The sequence below is a fragment of the Pteropus medius genome, unplaced genomic scaffold (genome assembly GCF_902729225.1).
Source record: "Pteropus medius unplaced genomic scaffold, Ma_sr-lr_union100, whole genome shotgun sequence".
NCBI classification, from domain to species: Eukaryota; Metazoa; Chordata; class Mammalia; order Chiroptera; family Pteropodidae; genus Pteropus; species Pteropus medius.
The window spans coordinates 1,368,454-1,388,889 of record NW_024349798.1 but is presented as its reverse complement, the minus strand read 5'-3'; the positions used below and the strand labels follow the sequence as shown (position 1 = coordinate 1,388,889).

Sequence of the window (20,436 nt, the reverse complement as noted above, 5' to 3'; positions counted from 1 at the left end):
ACCCAATTGGGCAGACAGGGATATTCTTACAGCTGCCTCACAGCTCTCTGCCCAGGTGGTTTTCTCTGGTATGCTGAAGAAGGAGGAGGGGCAGCAAATGGGACATTAGTCCTTTCTGTGGTCCCTGTGCGGTATGAACCAAGTCATGTGGCCATGACACCCATCTCTAATAGTCCTGTGTCCCAGCTCAGGGGGTAACTCGCTAAGTTGGACATCAGAAACTCACGTCCAAGTCCCCACTTGATAGGGCCTAACAGATCTATTCAGGTTCCTCTCTCTCAGAGGCCATCTTGGGGTGGAACCCACAGTAAGGGCTCAAGAGCAGCAGCACTGTGCAGAGAAGGCTCTAAACTAGAAGGGGAGACTGAGAACATGACTTAGAATCTGCCCTTCAGCGAGCACCTTGCCTATTCTGTGCCTCAGTTTCCTCACCTGTAAGCTAGGATTGGGCCGTTACTATGGTTCTAAGTTTTCTCCTTACCTAGGGACCCCTTATTTTGATCTCTGGGGCCTACAGTTTGAAAGATGTCACATAAATGCCCATTGTTTTCCCACAAACAACAGTGTCAGTACAATTGCATGCAACCTGATGTGGTTCACTAGAAAAGGCAGATTTGAAGTAAACGTGGAAATTATTGAGGCCCCAGGCGAGGGCCTTGAGTAGCTCAGACCTGCCAGCTGGAAAACGGCAGCCCCTCAACCCATTTCAGTATGGGGTGGCTCTCACCCACCAAGACCTGTTCTATGGTCTATGGCATTCAGAGGCATCCTCAGCTCCTGCTATGGGTCAGTCTCATCAAGGCTACAGAGGAGGAAGCTCGTGGCAGGTCAGTTCAGCAGACCCAGCATTCAGGCGACCAGTCATCAGAGTATGAGAGATACCAGAAAATAAAGCCATTTTATTGTTATTTATCTGCCACTGTGGCCTGACGAGTGGGAATGTGAATGGAACAGAGGGAGGCAATGTGGCAGGCCCCAGCCAAAGGCCCTGGAGTGCTTTACTTGGCCTGGACTGTCTCCTCCAGCCTATCCAAGCGCTTCTGTAGCTCTTGCACCATGGCTTGGAGCTTCTTCATCTCCTCCTCCAGCCGGGATATGGCATCCTGGGGAATCCAGCGCTGCGTTAGGCCTACCTCCATCCTGGGCTCCTCTTACCCTGGCATCCATTAAGACCCCTCCCAAGAGCCCTAGGGCTTGGGCCTTTATGTCTCAGCCAGCTGCTGCCCAAATTGCTGCAGGCCTATAAACCTGAAACCTGTTTCCTGAGGCCTCAGGATCACCCACTCCCAGCCCCACTGTGAGTTTGGGCTGCCTCAAACACCAGCCTTCTTCCACTGGGCCAACGACCACGTCAGCAGCAGCCCCTGCCCTACCCCATCTTCCCATCCTGATGCCCAGGCTCCCATCCACCTCTCACCGAGCTGGGAGAACCACTGGCCTCTGGTGTTGTCCTCCTACGCCCCGTGTCCAGGCCCCGGTTGACCCTCAGCTCCCGGCTCTTTGGGGGCACATAGCCATCCTTGAGGGATATAAGGAGGGGCCCAGCATCGTGACCCCCCAGCCACTCTTCTGCTGTGAGGGCAGCATCAGGCCCTGCCGTGGGCGGGTACAGGTCCTCCTGGAACAGGTCCGACTGTGGGCGAAGTCAGGGCTGGTTAAGAGAGTATTTAGGCCACACCACCACCCTGCAACTCTGCAAACTCAGTGACTGGCCTGTACCCCAGGGAGGGACATGGGAGCATCACCTTTCTAGGCACTGTCATGGCAATGGGCTCACACCTCCGCTCATGCAGCTTGTAGAATCTGTGGAAACAGGAAGGTGAGCAGCGCCCACAGCATAGTTGGGCTGGGACTGAAGGGTCAGCATAGGTCAGTGCTGGCCAAGGAGCATGTTCAGATCAGGGTCAGAGGTCAGTCACCTGGCAATCTCACACTTGTTCACCTCCAGGCCACGTTTGGGCATGTAGCCCATGCCACGCTGGGAATCCTTGGAACTGAACATAGAGAGATAGTGCAGGAATGGGGCCTCGGAAGTGATCTCAAAGTACCGGATAGAGCTGTCACCCTGCAGATGGCGAACGTAAGGGAGGATCAACACCAACAGAGTCCTCTAGCCGAGTCCCTGTGTCCACCTCCCTCCCCTGAGCCCCTGCGCAACTGAGCCACCTTGCCACAGAGGTAGACAATGTTGGTGTCAGGGTCAAAGAAAGGCAGCAGGACGCCACTGCTCGTGTCCAGCTCCTGTAGGGACAGCGGCTCCTCCAGGTGCTTCTGTAGAGACGGGTGGGAGGTGACAATGAACTGGGGCCATGTCAGGCCCTGGGGTGGTGCTCTTCACTGGGAAGTGACCCAGGGTTGAGGGGACCCTCACAGACCAACCAGTGGAAACCCCCATCTTACCGTGGATAAACACGCCCATGGGCACGCAGCCAAGCAGGTGACAGGGCAGAGACTAAGCCTCGTTTTTTGATTTTCTGCTCCATGCCCTCACTCACCATGTCCCACAGCGCCACCTGCCGCTCACTCATGCGGCTGAAGCCCGTGGTCAGGATCTTTCCATCTGACACAAACACGGCACGCACGGGCCGGGTCCCCTCGTGGGGACGGTCCTTCTCCTGGACGGAAAGGGAGGCGGTCGGTTAGGCATACACCCACACATCGTAAGGGCCAGACCCCAGCCAGAGGCAAGAGAGGGCAGCATCTAGGGGCCAAGTTGGTGGTGGGTAGGAGGGGTGAAGGTCCCGGGGTCAAAGGTCACAGTGCATAGCAACTCACAGCTACAACAGTGCCTTTGCGAGGCTCAATGATGCGCACGTGCTTGTCACGGCAGGAGGTGCAGATGAGGGCACCATCTCGGCTCCAGTCCACGCTGTAGATTGTGTCTGGGTGCACATCTGCGCCCAGCGTCAGCACGGCAGCCCCAGTGCCCACGTCCCATACCAGGATCACGTTGTCACAACCTGGGTGATGCCCCCAGTGTCAGAGGCCCTCAGCCTCCCTGCTCGCTGTCAGGTGACCAGCCCGCCCCTCTTCTCCCCCCAGGCACCTGCACTGAGCAGCACATTCTGGGCTGTGGGGTGCCAGGCCACGATGCCCACGCGCTTGGTGTGGCCCTCCAGGGTGACAACGGGCTCCCTCAGGGGCAGTGTCAGGCCCCCGTCTGGGATCTCCCACACCTGCAGAGAAGGGGTGAGTGAATCATGGGAGCTCCAAATGTCTGATCCTGTCCTGGAGTCCCCTCCTTGCCCCTGTGTCCCCACCACCACTCACTTACCATGACTGTGCAATCCTCGGAGCCACTGGCAATGACATTGTCATTGTGCGGACACCAGGCAATGTCCAGCACGGGAGCTGTGTGGCCACAGACCATTGGCACATTCTTGTCCACACGTCCAGTCTAGAGGGCACAGAAGGGCCTCTGAGGGAGGTGCTTTTGCCTTCCAAACTCAACCCATCCCCCACTCCATGCCCCTTCAGAGAGACACAGAGAGGAAGGATGCAGGATCCCTGGGAGGCAGAGCAGGTCCAGGGTGGGAAGATTTGGTCCTCTGTATGCCTCATGCCAGAGCTTTCAGGGAAACTCAGGAGGGCTGGCCACAGGAAGCACAGATTGGGGGTGCAGGATTGGGCACGAGGGCCGTGCTGGGTCCTGGTGCTGCCTTACTGTCAGACCCCGTCCAAGTTCCTGCCATCTCTATCTCAGTTTCTCATTCGTGCCCTCAGGGCCTGCACCCCCACCGCGGCTTCCCTGAGTGAGGCTTCCATGGCAAATAGGCCAAAGCCCTAGGCCTGGGACAGGTTGGGGTGGGAGGTCAGTTGTGTTGAATTAGGATTCCCCAGGGAATTTTGTGTGAATGGTGGAGCTGTGGGCACGGGTCCTTCCAAATGGAGAGAGATCGGGGAAGTCTGGCATAACTGGCCCCTAGGTAGGAGCGGAGGTTTGGAAATGGCCACTTCCGGGGACAGCTGCTGCAGAGAGCTTCCTGAGTGAAGAGAGGGCCTAGCTCTCACCCTGACAACCACTTCCTCTTCTTTTTGCTTCCATCGGCCCTTTTAAGGTAACAACTTAGGGCTGATCTCCCCTTCCTGTCTCACCCCCCAAGAGCACAGGACTGTGCTAGGAGTGGGGGTCAACAGACAGCAGGGGGACAGGATCAGAAGGAAGGCAGGGCTGGGGCAGGGGCAAGGGCCTCTTACATCATCCCTATCTATGGGCTGGGGGCCAGAGCTTGCTGGGTTCCCAAAGGCTTGGACAGGCCGAGACCCGGAGTTCCTCCCAACCCTAAGAGTACTGCTGGGCCTGCCCAGACCCCAGCCCTGCCTTCTCTGTGCTCCTGAAAGGAGAAAGCCCTAGCTGAGGCTTGGGGAGACCCTGGGTCTCAGGACTCACTCGCTGTGTGATCATTCTCATGTCATCTCCCCTCTGAGCTTCAGCTTCCATATAAGAGCTGGAGAAAGCTTAAGGCTCATCTGGCCCAGCTCAGTTTTACAGATGCCAACACTGTGGCCTAGGAAGGCTTGCTGACAGTAACCTAATCATGACCCTGAGGGGGACATTGGATGGCCAGAGGCCACCTTAGGTGGAGGAATGCTGCTCCCAGGGCTCCAGAGGCTCACCTTGCCCAGGGGCAGCACCAGGAAGGCCCCTCCCCCACTGGCCTCGCAGATCAGGGCCACGAACTTGGGGTTGACAGCGCAGAAGCCACTGTCCCAGGTTGTCTGTGAGACACGCACATCCTCATAGCACTGGTCGGCCTTGGCCGGCTGTCCAAACACGTGGCGGAACTTGCTGGAGCGAACCACCTGCCGGCTCATCCTGGAGGGGGTGGCACTGGGGTTGAGAGCTTTTCTCCCTTCAGGTCGACTCTGACCTTATGGTGTTCCCAGTCTCCCCCAGACCACCCCTCAGCTTGCTGCTTAACGTCTCAGCTGATGTCTCCAGCATCATAGTCCAGGGCTCCCTGCCCCTCACTCTCTTCTGTAACTGACATCCTGCTCCCCTCACCCGCCTCTTGCCGTCCCCACCCCTCCTCACTCCCAGCTAACCTGCAAGGCCCACCTTCTCCACACCCCCTCAGGCCTCCCTTCAGTGCCCTGGGCCTCCACAGCAGGGCCTGGTGTGAGGCAGCACCTAGTGTGATTTGTCAAATGACTGGCTGGCTGACAGACACAGCCTTTCTCTTTGAAGGTTCACACTCCAGGGCTTCAGTGCAGACAGTGTGGAGGGGGTTTCTCTCAGTCTCAGTGTTGGACCTCACATCCCTCATACCCACATGGGGAGCTTCCTATAGGCAGGGGCAGGGCTGGCCTCCCTTGCCTCCTGGCACAGGGCTGGACACGCAGAGGGAAGCGGTGCGTGGGCCTGCCCAGGAGGCACATCTTCAGTGGCAGAATGGCTTCCCCAGTAGGTCTCTAGGCACCAGAAAGGGGCAGATGGCTCAGGCGGATGGCTCCAGTTCCGCTTCTCCTCCTCCCCACTCCTCTGCGTCTCGCCTCCACTTAAGCAGGTGCCCTAAGAGCCATCTCCACCCCCACTGGAACTGTACACAGGAAGGGAGAGGCTGGTGCTGACTTCTTTGAGGTCCAGCTAGGTGGAGGGTAAGCAGAGACGAGGGGACTGCCTCTGGCTCCCTAAGCACCAAGATGGGGGCCTGGGGAGCATAAGGGCTATGCCGCCTGCTGGGAGGGCACCCTTGCCAGGGCCTCTACTCCACCTCCCCAGTTTTACCCATTTGCCAGGCCTTAGGGCCTGGCCCTTCTCACTGGGGGCTCCAAACCCCCTGGTCCATCCTGTGAGTCTCCAGGAGGCTCCCAGTGAGCAGCATGTGTCACTGTGAGGAGAAACAGTCTGGGGGCAGGGGGTCATTCCCAGGTGAGAAGCTGGGTCTGGGGAGCAGGGAGGCCCAAACTGGAGGTTGGGGGACAGGAAGCCATCGCCCCACCCAGCCTCCTCCCCCACCGCAGGTACCAGGCCCGGAAACCACCAAAAGGGGAACTTGGTCTTTTCTTGTTTTGCTCTGAACCCCTTCCTGTCTCCAAGCTCAGGGCAGCTGCTTTTGCTCACCCCACCCTGCCTCTCCCACCCCCCACCCCAAAGACTCCCATTCTGGGGAGAGTCTGGCCGCATGTGTCCTGATCCCTGGCTCCCCTACCTCCATCTTGGTTGCCGTGGCCTCTCACCCTTGCCTCTTCCGTGGCGCTCTTGGACACACAGATGGACCCTCCCACGTGCACCCACACCCTCAGGCTCATCCTCTCCACACAGGGTGAGCACGAGCTCTGTCCTCATCCCAACACCAGCCCTGCTCTGACAGTCCATCCACCCCCACAGTCGGCTTCTGCCAAGCTCATGCCTGCCCCACAGGTGGCCCAGGGCAGTGATGCCTAGTCCCTTCCCTGGGGACTCCATGCTTACCTGCTGCTGAGACCCCCAAATGGAGGAGGGAAAGGAGGAGGAAGGCGCCGGAGGAGCCAGAGACTGCCTGCTGAGGATGCTCTTGTCAAGACAATGAATGAGAAGCGGCGGCTGCCCGCCTCCTGAGGGGTGGCAGCGCCCCTTTGGGCGGAGCTCTTAAAGGGAGAGCCCTTCCCTCCGCGGAGGCGCCGCCTCGCCCCACTAGCCCGCAGCCTCCTTCTCCTCCCTCTGTCTGCCCAGAAGCTCGGCGCCCTGCGCTGCCAGTTCCAAACCAAGACAGACTCAGCTGGCCAGTTGCTGACAATCTAATCCGCACTTTTTTAATGTCAAAACGCAAAAATATCTTGTTCCTGCTTCCCTCCTTCAGTCCTCTCCCAGCCTACTTGCCATTCTTTGCCTGGCATCAGGCACATCAGGCCCATCAGGCTTTCGTACAGGCCCCCATGACCACCGCCGGCTAAGGCTATGCTGCCTTCTCTCTCCTCACAGACCCGGAGCAGAGCACAGGACCAGGCAAGAATGAGGGAGAGCCCCGCACGGACCTGCACCCAGGAGACCCCGGGTCTTGCACAGGCTCCTGTATTTACAAATGAGTTGCCTCAGAAGAGTCACTTAACCTCTTAGGTCTCATGACTTCATTTAGGGGCACCTTTGCCCTGCATATAGAGCACCTGTCTGTGCAGGGGCTACAAAGGTGAATGAGTCAGGTTCCTGCCTCCGAAAAGCTCTCAGTCTGCTGGAATGAGGGGAGCAAATGACAGCTCGGAGGGAGCTAGGCAGGGGTGGAAGCCCGGACTTCAGACTTGGGAGGAAGGAGGGATCTGTGCCCATCCTTGGATACAGAGACCGGCTTCTGGAGGTAGCAATGCAGAGGGCACGAAAGGTCTATTCTAGAATCAGAGGGCTTTATGAGTTTCGCTCCTGGCTGTCACACCCACTGAGTGACCTTGGTCATGTTACTTAATCTCTCTCAGCCTCAGTTTACCCCTCTGTAACAGAGTCATACCTACCTCGTAAGATAATGGGGAAAGAAAAGCCTTATGCGCCTCATCTGGAATATAGTAAGTGCTTAATAAAGATTAGCTTTTATCATTATTACTATTTACAGAACATTTGGGCTGGACCTGAAAGGATGAGAAAGAGCCACCAGGTGCGACTAGAGAAGGTCTTGTAGGCTGAGGGACAGCCTGAGCAAAGGCCCCATAATGTGGCTTTTCCAAGATACAGGTTCAAATCCTACCTCCACCACTGATTGGTTGAATGATCTTGGGCAAGAGGTCCAACTCCTCTGAACCTCAGTTTCTTCATCTGTCAATGGGGGATAAATACAATTTGTCCTGCCCACCTCACGAAGCTATGAGGCTCAAATAAGACAATGTATGTGAAAGTGTTCTACAGATTATTCTGTTGTAAAAACCAGTGGGTTGTATTGTACCCGAGAGCCCGCTATTGGGCAAGGCTGGGCAGGGACTTTGCTGTGCAGTCTCCAGTTGCAGTGATAAGAATAACAGCTGGTGTTTACTGAGTGACTACTATGTGCCAGGCAGTGTTCTAAACACTAAAAATACGCTACTGTCATTTAACCCTCACAACGCCCCTAGTGGCAGATACCACCACCATTTCACAGAGAGGAAACTCAGGCACACACTGCCTTCAGCCCTGGAGCACTTAATTTCCAAGCAGAGAACAAACATGTTGGTGAGGGACCCGAAAACCACATCCACAAAGGCAATGAGCCTGACAGGCCTGGAGAGACAAAGGTTGGGGGAGCACAGATGCCGCTTTCACCTTCTGGTTAGGCTGCAGTGCGAGATGGGGCAGACAGGTATGGGGCTGCTGCAGGGGACAGATGCAAGGCCCGTGGTGGAAGTGATGGGAAAGTGATACCCAGTGAACACAAGAGTGAGAGTTAGTTCCACGGTGAGCAGTGAAGGCCCTGCCCTGAGGTTCTCTGTGTGTTTAAGAAGGGGTTCACGTCTTCAATGAGGGGTGTTGGAGGGTGTTCCTGCAGGGTGCTGCTGGCCCAGCATCTTACCATCCCCTCTTTACTGGCGGCCACATCCAGATTTTCCTTTGGGAAACAAAACTTTCCTCACTGGCAATCCCTGAGGTTCATGGGGAGGTCCAGGGTAGGCGCATGGCGCATGCTTCCCCAGTCAAAGCAACTGTTTTCGGTTGGTTCAGGGTTGGGCATTCTCAGGTCTACATAATGAGAAGCAGACTTACTGATACTGCTAGGAAAAAGAAGCTCCTCTTTCCACTGGGGTTTAGTAAGCTGACAGGCTGTAAGCCCAGCACTAGTAGTGAGCATCTTGTCACTATGTAGGAAAAGCTGGCCAGAATGAGCTTCCACAGAGGACACAAGATTTGAAGACACATTCATGACATCGTTTGAGTACATGGATCAAGCTGCATTGAACCCCTTAACCTTTCTGTTGCATAAGGCATAACTTCCTTTTTCTCCATAGGACATTAAGTTTGAGTTGGATTTCTCACTCTTGCTACTGAAAGAGTTCTGACTGGTACACCCATCATAAAGGGAGACAGGACCAGAGGCCCTTCCAGGCTGCCAAATTCATACATTATTTTCCACATAGGTATTATGGTTTTGTGACTATTTTGAATGGATTCTTTCTACTCCAGTTGTAACCTTGTTCCCTTTTAAAATCAAATTTATTTACATACAATAAAGTTCATCTTTATTTCCATGCAATAAAACACATCTCATTTTAAGTGCATGGTTCAATTAGTTTTGACAAAGATATAAACCCTTATAATTAACCTCATAATCATGATATGGAATACTGCTATCATCTCTAAAAATTTTCCTCATGCTATTCTACAATCGATCTTTACCCTCAGCCCCAGGCAACCACAGATCTGCTTTATGTCAGTATAGATTAGTTTTTCCTATTCTAGAATGTTCCATACAAATGAAATCATACATAATGCATCTGGCTTTTTTCATTCAGCATAATGTTTTGCGATTCATCTATGTTATTGCATGTCAGATAAGAATTTTTATTTTACCAAGCACAATACCATTATGTGATACATAATTACACCTAAAAAATTTAACAATAATTTCTTAACATTATCTAATACCCAAGTTATGTTCAAATTTCCGTGATCACCTAAAAAAATGAACCCAGCAGTCAATCTTAACATCATAAAAAGTAAGACAAGCAGACATCATGTGCCTCTGATAAAATGATGCAATAATATGTAGCAGCATATTTGTAGTTTTCTTGCCAAAATCACCATCCTTATCATTTTGAATCTAATCAAGTCTCCAGATCTAACTACTAGTTTATAATAAATAAGGGACAGAAGAACAGGTTAAATAACACCACAAGGAAACAATTACCTAAATCTGGAACTTGGAAAATTTTATAGGACAAATGATCTGGCTTCAACAAATACATAGCATTTTAAAAAAGGAGGGATCTACGACCATGCCATCCTGAACAAGCCCGATCCCGTCTGATCTTGGAAGCTAAGCAGGGTCGGGCCACCGAGGAAGACCAGGTACTGTAGGTATAAAAATAAATAAATAAACAGACAAACAAACAAATAAATAAGGGATTGTAAGCTGACAAGATCCTTGCAATTTGTGAGGTCAACCAAGAGTTGCCTCGCCTAAAAAAAAAGAGGAAGGAATCATATTAAAAAGGTCTTAAAAAATATATCGACCAACTGTAATACACAGACTTTCTTTAGAATCAGATCCAAACAAATCAACTGTAAAAGAAGATTTTAAAAATTAGGTTCAAAAAAATCATTAGATTTTTATGGAAGCACAAAAGACCCCGAATTGCCAAAGCCATCCTGAGAAAAAGAACAAGGCTGAAGGCATCACTCTGCCCGATGTCAAATTATACTACAAAGTGACAATAACCAAAACGGTATGGTGTTGGCAGAAAAACAGACACACAGAAAAGTGGAACAGAATCGAGTGTCCAGAAATAAACCCATGTTTATATGGGCAAATGATTTTCAACAAAAAAGCCAAAAACATACAGGGAGAAAGGAAAGCCTCTTCAGTAAATGGTGCTGAGAAAACTGGAAAGCCACCTGCAAAAGAATGAAACTAGACTGTTGTCTATCACCACACTCCAAAATTAACTCAAAATGGATTAAGGACCTGAATATAAGAAGTGAAACAATAAAGTGCATTGAAGAAAACAGGAACTAAACTCATGAACCTTAGACTTAAAGAGGATTTTATAAATTTGACCTCAAAGGCAAGGGGAATAAAAGCTAAAATAAATGAATGAGACTACATCAAACTAAAAAGCTTCTGCACAGCAAAAGAAACCATCAGGAAGGTAAAGGAACAACCACTCAAATGGGAAAATATATTTGCAAGCAATGCCTCCAATAACAGCCTAATATCCAAAATGTACAAAGAACTCATACAATTCAATAACAAGGAAAAAAAAAACAACAACAAACGATCCAATCAAAAATGGGCAGAGGACCTGAACAAACACTTCTCCCTAGAAGACATACAAATGGCCAACAAATATATGAAAAGATGCTCAACATCGCTAGCTATTAGGGAAATGCAAATCTAAACCACAATGATACCATCTCACACCTGTTAGAATAGCTATTATCAACAGGACAAGTAATTACAGATGTTGGAGAGGATGCAGAGAAAAAAGAACTCATATATTGCTGGTGAGACTGCAAATTGGTACAGCCACTATGGAAAACAGTATGGAGGTTCCTCTAAAAACAAAGAATTGGACAAGATGGATAATATGAATAAAGACAAAAGAAACTAAGAATTGATCTATCTTAATGATCTAGCAATCCTTCTGCTGGGTATTTACCCTGAAGACTTGAAAACTCATATCTAAAGATATTTGCACACCGATGTTCCTAGCAGCATTATTCACTGTGGCCAGGACAGGGAAGCAAACAAAGTGTCCCACAATATGATTGGCTAAAGAAACTGTGGTACATATATACGAAGGAATAGAAGAGATGAAATACTGCCATTTGTGACAACATAGATGGACCTTGAGATAATCATGCTAAGTGATATAAGCCAGACAGAAAAAGTTGAAAACCATATGATATCACTTATATGTGGGATATAAACCTAAAAGCAATAAATGAGCAGGACAAACAAACAGAGATTCATGGACAGGGACAATAAACTAGTGGTTATCAGAGGGTGGTGGGGAGGTGGGAGGAGGGAGGTAGACGGAGTAAAGGGGACAAATATGTGGTGACATTAAAGAATTATAAAAGGGAAAAAAGAGAGAAAATTATGTTCTATCACTTACAACCAAGAGTCCTGACTGCTCCAACCAGCACTAGGTCCTTAGTGTTACGCTAACATTTCATCACTAAAGAGTCTTAAGAGCCCTCTGAGGTATTTTATTGTCCCTCTGTACAGATGGCAAAGCTGAGGCTCAGAGGAGATAAGCAACCTACTGAAGGTCATATAAACTGGAATTCAAATACAAATCTTCCTGACTCTGAAACCCATGAGTCCATTCAAACTGTCCGGATGACCTCTCGAAGCAGAGGTGTGCACAAAGGTGGAGAGCAATAGAGTCAGGAGGGCGAACCAGGACTGAAACATGGTAGACACTCAATAGATGTTAGTGGACTGGATGGATGACATCACATTTAAACTGGGTCTTGAATAGGCATTTGCCAAGCAAAGAAGGAAGGGGAGAGGGAGAAAAGCAATTTAGATCAAGATGAGGCAAAAACAATGACATTTTAGGGAATGGTGCACTCTTCTCCATGGCTGAAACTTCAAGTGCTTGAGATAAAGGAGAAAGTGACAAAACTGGGAAGATCAGCAGGAGGCAGATCGTGAGGGACCTCAGCCTCTGTCTTCTTAAGGAGCGCGCTCTTGTAGGCAAGTAGAAGCCCGCATAAGTTTCTAAGTAAAGAGGTGACAGGATTTCATTGCAAGAGGTTACGGGCCTTCTCACGGCTATGGTCTTCCATCCACCTGCAGCCTCAGCCCTGTCCCACACTCAAGAACCAATTCCAGCCTTAAGCAGGAGCCATGTAAGGATGCCATGCCCACAGGCTCAGGCCTAAGTCAACCTTCTCACTAGCTATCTGTTCAGGCTGCCTTCCACCCCTTCATTACTCTGATTTTATGGAGAAGAGTGGTGAGAATTCTTTTGACCCCTCTGCTCCCACCAGCAACAGCATCTCCATCTTCTATAAACAGCCATAGACTTTTATCATAGAGGAGGTATTCTCCTCGGGCCCAAGGTTGATTCCACCTTCTCGGGACACATTCCTGCCCATTTCCTCAGTGAGCTCACTCCATCACTTAACCCCTTTCTCCCGTCCTGCCAAGTTCTCCTCTCCACAGACCCTCTCTCTTCAGTAATAAAAAAAAGCTTAAGTCCCCTGTGTCTTTGGGAGAACCTCTCTCAATTTGGCAATCTTAAACCACTTCCGTATCACATTCTTACTGTTCGCAGTAGTTTCTTGAAAGAGCTGTTTACACTCACTGTCTCCACTTCCTCATTTCCTACTTACTCTTCCACCTACATGAGTCTGCGTTATGCTTCTACCATTCCACACAGACTGGCCCTCACCAAGGCCACTGGTTACCTGATCATTAGTCATACAAGCACATTTTGGTGGCCATTCCCTCTGGGATCTTTCCTTTCTCTGGCCTCTGGGCTCCACTCTCCCCTGGTTCTCTGCTCTGCAGCTCTCTCTCTCTCTCAATCCTTTGCAGAGCATCTCTTCCTTTGCTTAACGTGATATGTGTGGCGTGCTCCCCAGGACCCCGCCTCGTCTCATCACACCCAAACTCCCTGCACTATCTCATCCACGTCCGCAGCTTCAACCACACACTTTGACAAACCTCAATCAGCCTCTGTGGTCCAAACCTGCAGTCATCACTCCCTACTTCTGACTGCCAACTGTATGGCCTGAATTGCATGTCCCTTTAGCACCGTGGGGCGGGCCTCGCAGAGGAGGAAGTCTTGACATGGAATCTCTCCCTTTCTCTCCATGCCCACCACCACTGCCTGAGTTGTGTTGCTTGGATCATTGCACTGGCTCCCTAACTAATCACCTTCCCTGATTCATCTTTTACCGCATTGCCAGAGCCACTCTCCTGGTCATAACACGGCCACCTTACAAAACTACCAGCTCCTCAGCACCTCTAGAAAAAAGTTGAAGCTCCCTCAGTGTGGAGAGCGGGTTGTAAGCTGACAAGGTCCTTACAATCTGTGAGGGCAGCCAAGGTTTACCTCGCCTCTGCAGACTCCTTCTGAGAACAAGAAAGTATAAACATAGACGCAGGCAGGCAAACGAGCTGAAGGTCCTGAGAAGATATGACTTGGGAAGTAGAAGAAACAGTGTTGTTATGCCTAAGGGAAACTGCTTATGCCAATTATTATGATCCTGTATAAAAGCAGCTTGCGAAAATAAAGCTGCACCACTGTTCACCATCAGTGGGCAGTGGACCTCCTGATCCCCGCTTTCTGTCTTCTTTCTTATCTTCATCTCCCACCGTTCCCACTCAGGTTTATTTTCTAGGGCCGTGCTGGACATGGCAGGATTTACCACTTGCCGGACGCGGCACCTCAGCATGGCACATGAGGCCCTTCGTGACCTTCCCCTTTCTGGCCTCGCTGCTCTTCATTACCCAAGCTCTACGCACTCCCTCATTCTTCTGGTTCAGAGGCTGAACCCTCAGATGTCTATAGGGGAAGAGTAGAGTTCCGGTTCCCTGCTGAGGAGTGAACAACTCCAAAACTTTGTGACCGTCTCAGAGGACTAGGCAGGTAACATGAATTGTCGATGCGGATCTGGGGAATTATAACGGAATAGAACGGCTGGGGCTGAACTAGCCTTTTGCTGCCACGCGGGAATGTGGGCCTTGTGTAGCTAAACCTGGGTTTTCAAGACAAGTTAGAAATACGGATTTTTTTATACAAAAGTTCCAGATCTGTCCGATGCTGGCAACTAATTAAAATTTTTCTAAAAATGTTACGTGAGCAACACTAAATGTCTTTGATTTGGATGTGGTTTTTCTGGCCAACAAGTTTTGGGACTCTGTTCTTTGCCCTCGACACAGGCCTAAAATCCCTTACTCCTTTTTGCTATCAAACTCTTACATACCTGACTTATCCTTTAAGGCTCAGGTCAAAATTTCCTTCTCTGTGAAGTCTTCCCTTACACCTCCCTACCCCACATAGCCTCTCCTTAAATGATTTCTTTTCTCCCCTGTGCTAGTGGGCCCTGGTGCATCCCTCTATTGTGGTAATTAGTACACTAGACAGTAATTGTTTACAGGTCCGGCTCCTCTTCCAGACTGAGTTTTATTTCCCCAGCACAGGGCCCAACCTGTGGTTGGCATTCAATTAACATAAATTCTTCTTTCCCAACACTGATAAGCAACCAACTCTTATACATTCAATCTCCAATATTTTCTTTCCTGGCCAATCCACCCTGTTCCCACTGCCATTACCCTGTGCGACCCTCCTCATTTTTACCCAGAATGATTCCGAGAGCCAAAATAATTTCCCCGATTCCAGTCTCCTTCATTGCTCCCAATCCCTATTCCTCAACCAGACTCCATCTCCCTAATGCACAGATCTGACCATGTCAATCTCATTTCAAGATTCCTCCTTTATTCCTCAGAATAATAGATGTAGAATTGGTGCCTGTCCAGCTCAGCTGATCCAGGGGTGGAAGCAGGGCCAATCAATGTCTTTTTTGGAGCCATTTCTGTCAGTATGTGAGAAAACCTTTCTGAAAATGAAGCCAACAAACAAAAACCAAGTGGGCATGAGGAATGGGAAAGAGAGAGACAGAGATTGAGCTGATGACTTTGTTGAGCCCTCGATCTAGCTGTGCATGAAGCCAAGGGCGTCCCAGGCTTTCTAGGCTCTCAGAGTCAAGGTGAGATGAACAGCCAACAGGCTGGGTTCGAATGATTTTAAAAGCAGAATTGACAAGCACATAAAGCAAAGGCCATTCAGCAAAGAAGGCCCCAGCTTGATTTATTTCCACCACACTGCATTTTCAAAAGCCAGACTCACTACTGATCAGCTTCCATTTTGGAATTAACAAACCAAGCTTACCTCACATGACCCCAGGGATAATTCTATCCCAAAGCCTTGTCAGCCCCAGGCGGGCTATTGGTAAGTGATACAAATCCTTCCTACAGCCCTCCTGGAGATGTCTGCAATAGAATCTAAGGACATCAATACTAGAAGGGATCTTAGTCCAGCTTTCTCTTTTTACAGGTGATGAAACCCAAAGACCACAGATAGACAGAGTCTGAACAAAATCCTGGGTCTGAACTCCCACGGCACCATGTTACTCCGTTTGAGACAAGATCTTTTTCTCTTTTTCACACCTGACTGCCATTTACACACAGAACAAGTGGACGCTAAGTCTTTAGGTGTTTTCAAATATCCATAAGGTGTCCTGTTTCCTTCCTTATGGTAAATAAAACCAAATAGGGAAAGAAAAAGGGATGTAGTAGCTCTTGAGTAAAATAAAATAACTATAACTTTTTTTTTCACTTTGTATGTGGCTATTTCTGAACCCATTTCCTTTCGTCTATATCCAGATTTTACTCTCATTTATACAGCATAAGAGCATTTAATTCAAACTATAAGCAAGGAATTCATATTTATTAGTCAGGTCTTTTTGGGTTGCCGTTACAGAAACAGTTTAAACCAATGGAAGCAAAAATAGATAGATAGATAGATAGATAGATAGATAGATAGATAGATAGATAGATAGATAAAGGAATTTAGTGGTTTACACAACCGATAAGTCCAGAGACTGGATCCAGATGCTCAAATGATGCTGTCAAGATCATCGAGATTCTCTTTCTTCTCTATGTGTTAAATTTTTGAGCAGGTTCTCTCCAGTGGTGGCAAAGATGACCACCAGAAGCTCCAGATTTATAACCTTCCAGACGGACAACCCCAAGAAAGAGAGAGCTCCTCTTTTCCAGCAAAAGTCACAGGCTAACTCTCATTGGGCCTGCTGGGGTCGCTTACCCATCCTTGAACCAATCCCTGTGGCCAGGGAGAGGGAACAGACTAAGTGGCCACGCCTCAGTCAAGTACCCACTCCTCAAGTTGGGAGAGTGGAGTCAACCATCTACTAACCTCTTGGACTGAGAATGGAGGCTTAGACCAATCATTTAAAATAGAATGGATATTGAGAGGCAAATATGACCACTATAGTTCCCCAAAGTAAATTCAGGGTGGACAAAAACACAAACCAAACTGCATGATTTAGATAGCTATTGTCACTGAATCACCTCTGTTTCTCATGATAAGATTCTCATGTCTTAAAGTACGTAAATATTAGGGTAATAAGAATTGAATGGTAGCTATAAAGTTTTTTTTTAATATTCTTATTCGAGTCACAGAAATGTACATGACCCATCTTTCCATTGCCACAATGCAATATATATAATCACATATTTCAAAGCTGAAAGGAACCACTTCATCCGGAGAAACTGAGAACCAAAGAGTGAAGTGATCTCTAGAACCACCCACTAAGTTAGTTATGATTTTTCTCACCATGTTCCAGCTGTTTCTGATGGTGCAGTATACATCTATTGTTTTTGCCTTGTTATCATCTATATGATAAGAACTAGAAATTCCTTTGGAAGTCTGTAGTGATGATATGATTGTTGCCTACTCAACCTCTATTCACTCCAAATGATTTGTCTAACTCAATTATGGAACTCCTATTTCTTGTGCCAGTGACTGAGTCAGGAATGGTTACTTGCCTCAAATTGGCCAATGAGACCAGTAGTTGTCGTGGGAAGTAGGGTAGGTGGCCTCCATATAAAAATTTCCTTGCCAAAACTTATTACCTAATTCTTTTATTATAGCCACCCTAGTGAGTGTGAAAAGGAATCTCACTGTGCTTTTTATTTGCATTTCCTTAATGACTAATGATGTTAAGCATCTTTTCATGTGCTTATTGGCCATTTGTATATTTTTCTTGGAGGAATGTCTATTCAGATTCTTTGCGCACTTTCAATTGGGTTGTCTATTAAATACTGAATTGTAAGAGTTCTTTATGTATTTTGGATGTAAGTCCTATATAAGATGTATAATTTATAAATATTTTCTCTTGTTCTGTGGATTTTTTTTTTTTACTTCCTTGATGGTGTCCTTTGAAGCTCAAAGGTTTTAAATTTTGATGAAGTCAATTTATCTATTTTTCTTTTGTTGCTTGTGTTTTAAAGTACATAAATATTAGGGTATTTTTTCAAGGCCATGAAAAAAATCCCTGTTTACTTCCAAGTTTTATAGTTTTAGCTTTCACATATAGTCTTTTGATCTATTTTGAATTAATTTTTATATATGATGTGAGATAGGAAGTCCAAATTCATTCTTTTGCATGTGTATGTACAATTTATCCTAGCACCGTTTGTTCAATGACTATTCTTTTCCCCAATGACTGGTCTCAGCGCCCTTGTTGAAAATTAATTGATCATGGATATATGGGTTTATTTTTGGACTCCAGATCCTATCCACACTGTCTTGACATAACTTGGTAGTAAGTTTTGAAATTGGGGAGTGTGAGTCCTCCAACTCTGTTCTTTTACAAGATTGTTTTGTCTATTCTGGACCTCCTGAGTTTCCATACGAATTTTAGAATATACTTGTCAAATTTTACCAAAAAAACCCACTGGGATTCTGATAGAGATTGTGTTTAATCTGTCGATCAATTTAACAACATTATGTCTTTTGATCCATGGATACAGAGTCTCTTTCCCTTTATTTAGACCTTATTTTATTATAAAACAAGTTTATTGATCATAACATTATATAATTTACTCTCGCATCTTTGAGATATGCAGGGTACTTGTTTGTAACTGGTATAAACCCCATTATTTGTGATTTCTTTTTGTTTCTTCCCACAAAAACCTGTTATGTGCCTTCCATGAATGTATCCAGTAAATGGAAAGATAAACTGGGACAAAAGCTGTACATTCTTATAACCTACACGTTTTCTACACAAGATACATTTTTTAAGAGGCTCCTTATAAAGATTTTCCATTGGGACAAGCAGGTCCTCATTGCTGGTTACACGTTTAGATTGTGAACAGCTTCTCCACAGCACCATGTGAGTTCCAGGATCTGGGAAGCAGACAGCAGCCATTATGAAGTGTGTCAGCTTTTTCCTCCCTAGACCACTGCAAACAGCAACCACAGCTGCGATAGTTCCTCGTTCCTCCTCCTATTTAGACCTTCTTAAATTTAGTTCAACAATTATTTGAAGTTTGAGTATATATTTTGTACTTCTTTTGTTAAATTTATTCTGATTTCATTATTTTTGATGCTATTATAAGTTGAATTGCTTTCTCAATTTCCTTTTTGGATTGTTCATTGCAAATGATATCATAAATGATTTTGTATATTCACCTAGTATCCTGCAACTTTGCTAAACTCATTAATGTGTTCCAATTTTTTTATTATAGTAAAAAAATGCACAAGATCTACTTTCAATAATTAGTGTGTTGTACATTATTGCTAACTGCACAGTGTTGCTCAGCAGATCTGTAAAACTTTTTCATCTCGCATGACTGAAGTTCTATACCCATTGAATTGCAACTCTCCTGTTTTCTCCTCTCCCCAGCCCTTGGCAACTATCACTCTAATTAATGTTTCTATGAATCCGACTACTTTAGATAGCTCAAATAGTGGAAGAATGCAGTTTTTCTCTTCTGTTACTTAGCATAATGTCCTCGAGTTTCACCCATGTTGTAGAATGTGACAGGATTTTCTTCTTTTTATGGCTGAATAATGTTCCATTGTATGTCTATACCACATTTTCTTCATCCATTCATCTGTCAATGGACATTCGGGTTGTTTCTGTATCTTGGCTATTGTGAATAATGATGCAGTGGACATTAGTGTGCAAATATTTCTTCTAGATCCTGATTTCAATTCTTTTGGATAAATTCCCAGAAGTCAGATTACAAGATCGTATGCTAGTTCTAGTTTTAATTTTTCGAGGAACTTCCATACTCATGTTCATAGTAACTGCACCATTTTACATGCCCACCAATAGCACGCAAGGGTTCTAATTTCTCCACATCCTTACCAGCACTTGTTATTTCCTGCTTTTTAAAATAATGCCTATTCTAACAGATGTGAGGTGATTCTTCACTGTGGTTTTGATTTGCAGTTTCCTGGTGATTAGTGACATAGTTCTTATTTTTTAGTAACTATATTAGGATTTTCTATATAAAAGAAAATGTCATCTGTGAATAGAGATAGTTTTACTTCTTACTTCCAATCTGGATGCCTTTTAATTTCATTTTATTGCCTAATTTTCCTGGCCAGAATCTCAGTACGATGTCAAACAGAAGTGGCAAGAGTGGACATCCTTGTCTTGTAACTGATCTTTCAGGAAATTTCACCATAAAGTAAGATGTCAGCTGCAAGTTTTTCATAGATGCTGTTTATGAGGTAGAGGAGGTTCCCTTCTATTTCTACTTTGTTGCATATTTTTATCATGAAAGGCTGTTACATTGTATCAAAGGCTTTTTCTGCGTATGCTGACGATTGTGTTCTTTCCTTTATTCTAATAATATGGTGTATTAAATTAATTTATTTGCTAAACCAACCCTGCATTCCTGGGATAAATATCACTTGGTCATGGTCCATAATCCTTTTTATAGTTGCTAGATTCTGTTTGCTAGTATTTGTAGAGATTTTTGCCTTTAAATACATAAGAGATATAGATCTATCATTTTTTTCTTGTCAAGTCTTTGTCTAGTTTTGGTATCAGGGAAATACCAAAACTAGACAAGTGTTCCTTAACTAGACAAGTGTCCCTTCCTCTTCTCTTTCCTGGAAGAGTTTACGAAGAATTGGTATTAATTCTTTAAATGTTTGGTCAAATTCACCAATGATGCCATCTGTGCCTGGGCTTTTTATTTTGTGGAAAGCTTTTATTATTATTATTATGAATTCAATTTCTTAACTTTTTATCTCTCTATTCAAATTTTCCCTCTCTTCTTGAAA

The 20,436-nt window shown here is 46.8% G+C and overlaps 1 protein-coding gene and 1 pseudogene across 2 annotated transcripts; both read right to left on the bottom strand.

Annotated features, from left to right (window-relative positions):
* Positions 1–878: 878 nt before the first annotated feature.
* CORO1A (coronin 1A) lies at positions 879–6,570 on the bottom strand. 2 transcript variants are annotated; one of them, XM_039884592.1, is made up of 12 exons: positions 6,416–6,529; positions 5,274–5,412; positions 4,618–4,816; positions 3,275–3,397; positions 3,047–3,176; positions 2,776–2,960; positions 2,496–2,615; positions 2,167–2,271; positions 1,920–2,065; positions 1,746–1,803; positions 1,418–1,633; positions 879–1,103 (listed from the first exon to the last, which is right to left on the bottom strand). In XM_039884592.1, coding segments are annotated over exons 2-12 (1,389 nt in total). In that variant the 5' UTR covers positions 5,276–5,412; positions 6,416–6,529; the 3' UTR covers positions 879–998. The 2 variants fall into 2 exon arrangements, with proteins under 2 accessions (XP_039740526.1, XP_039740527.1); XM_039884593.1 differs by lacking the exon at positions 5,274–5,412 and having other exon boundaries at positions 6,416–6,570.
* On the bottom strand, positions 5,513–20,076 carry LOC120620490 (28S ribosomal protein S18c, mitochondrial-like; annotated as a pseudogene).
* Positions 20,077–20,436: the final 360 nt, after the last annotated feature.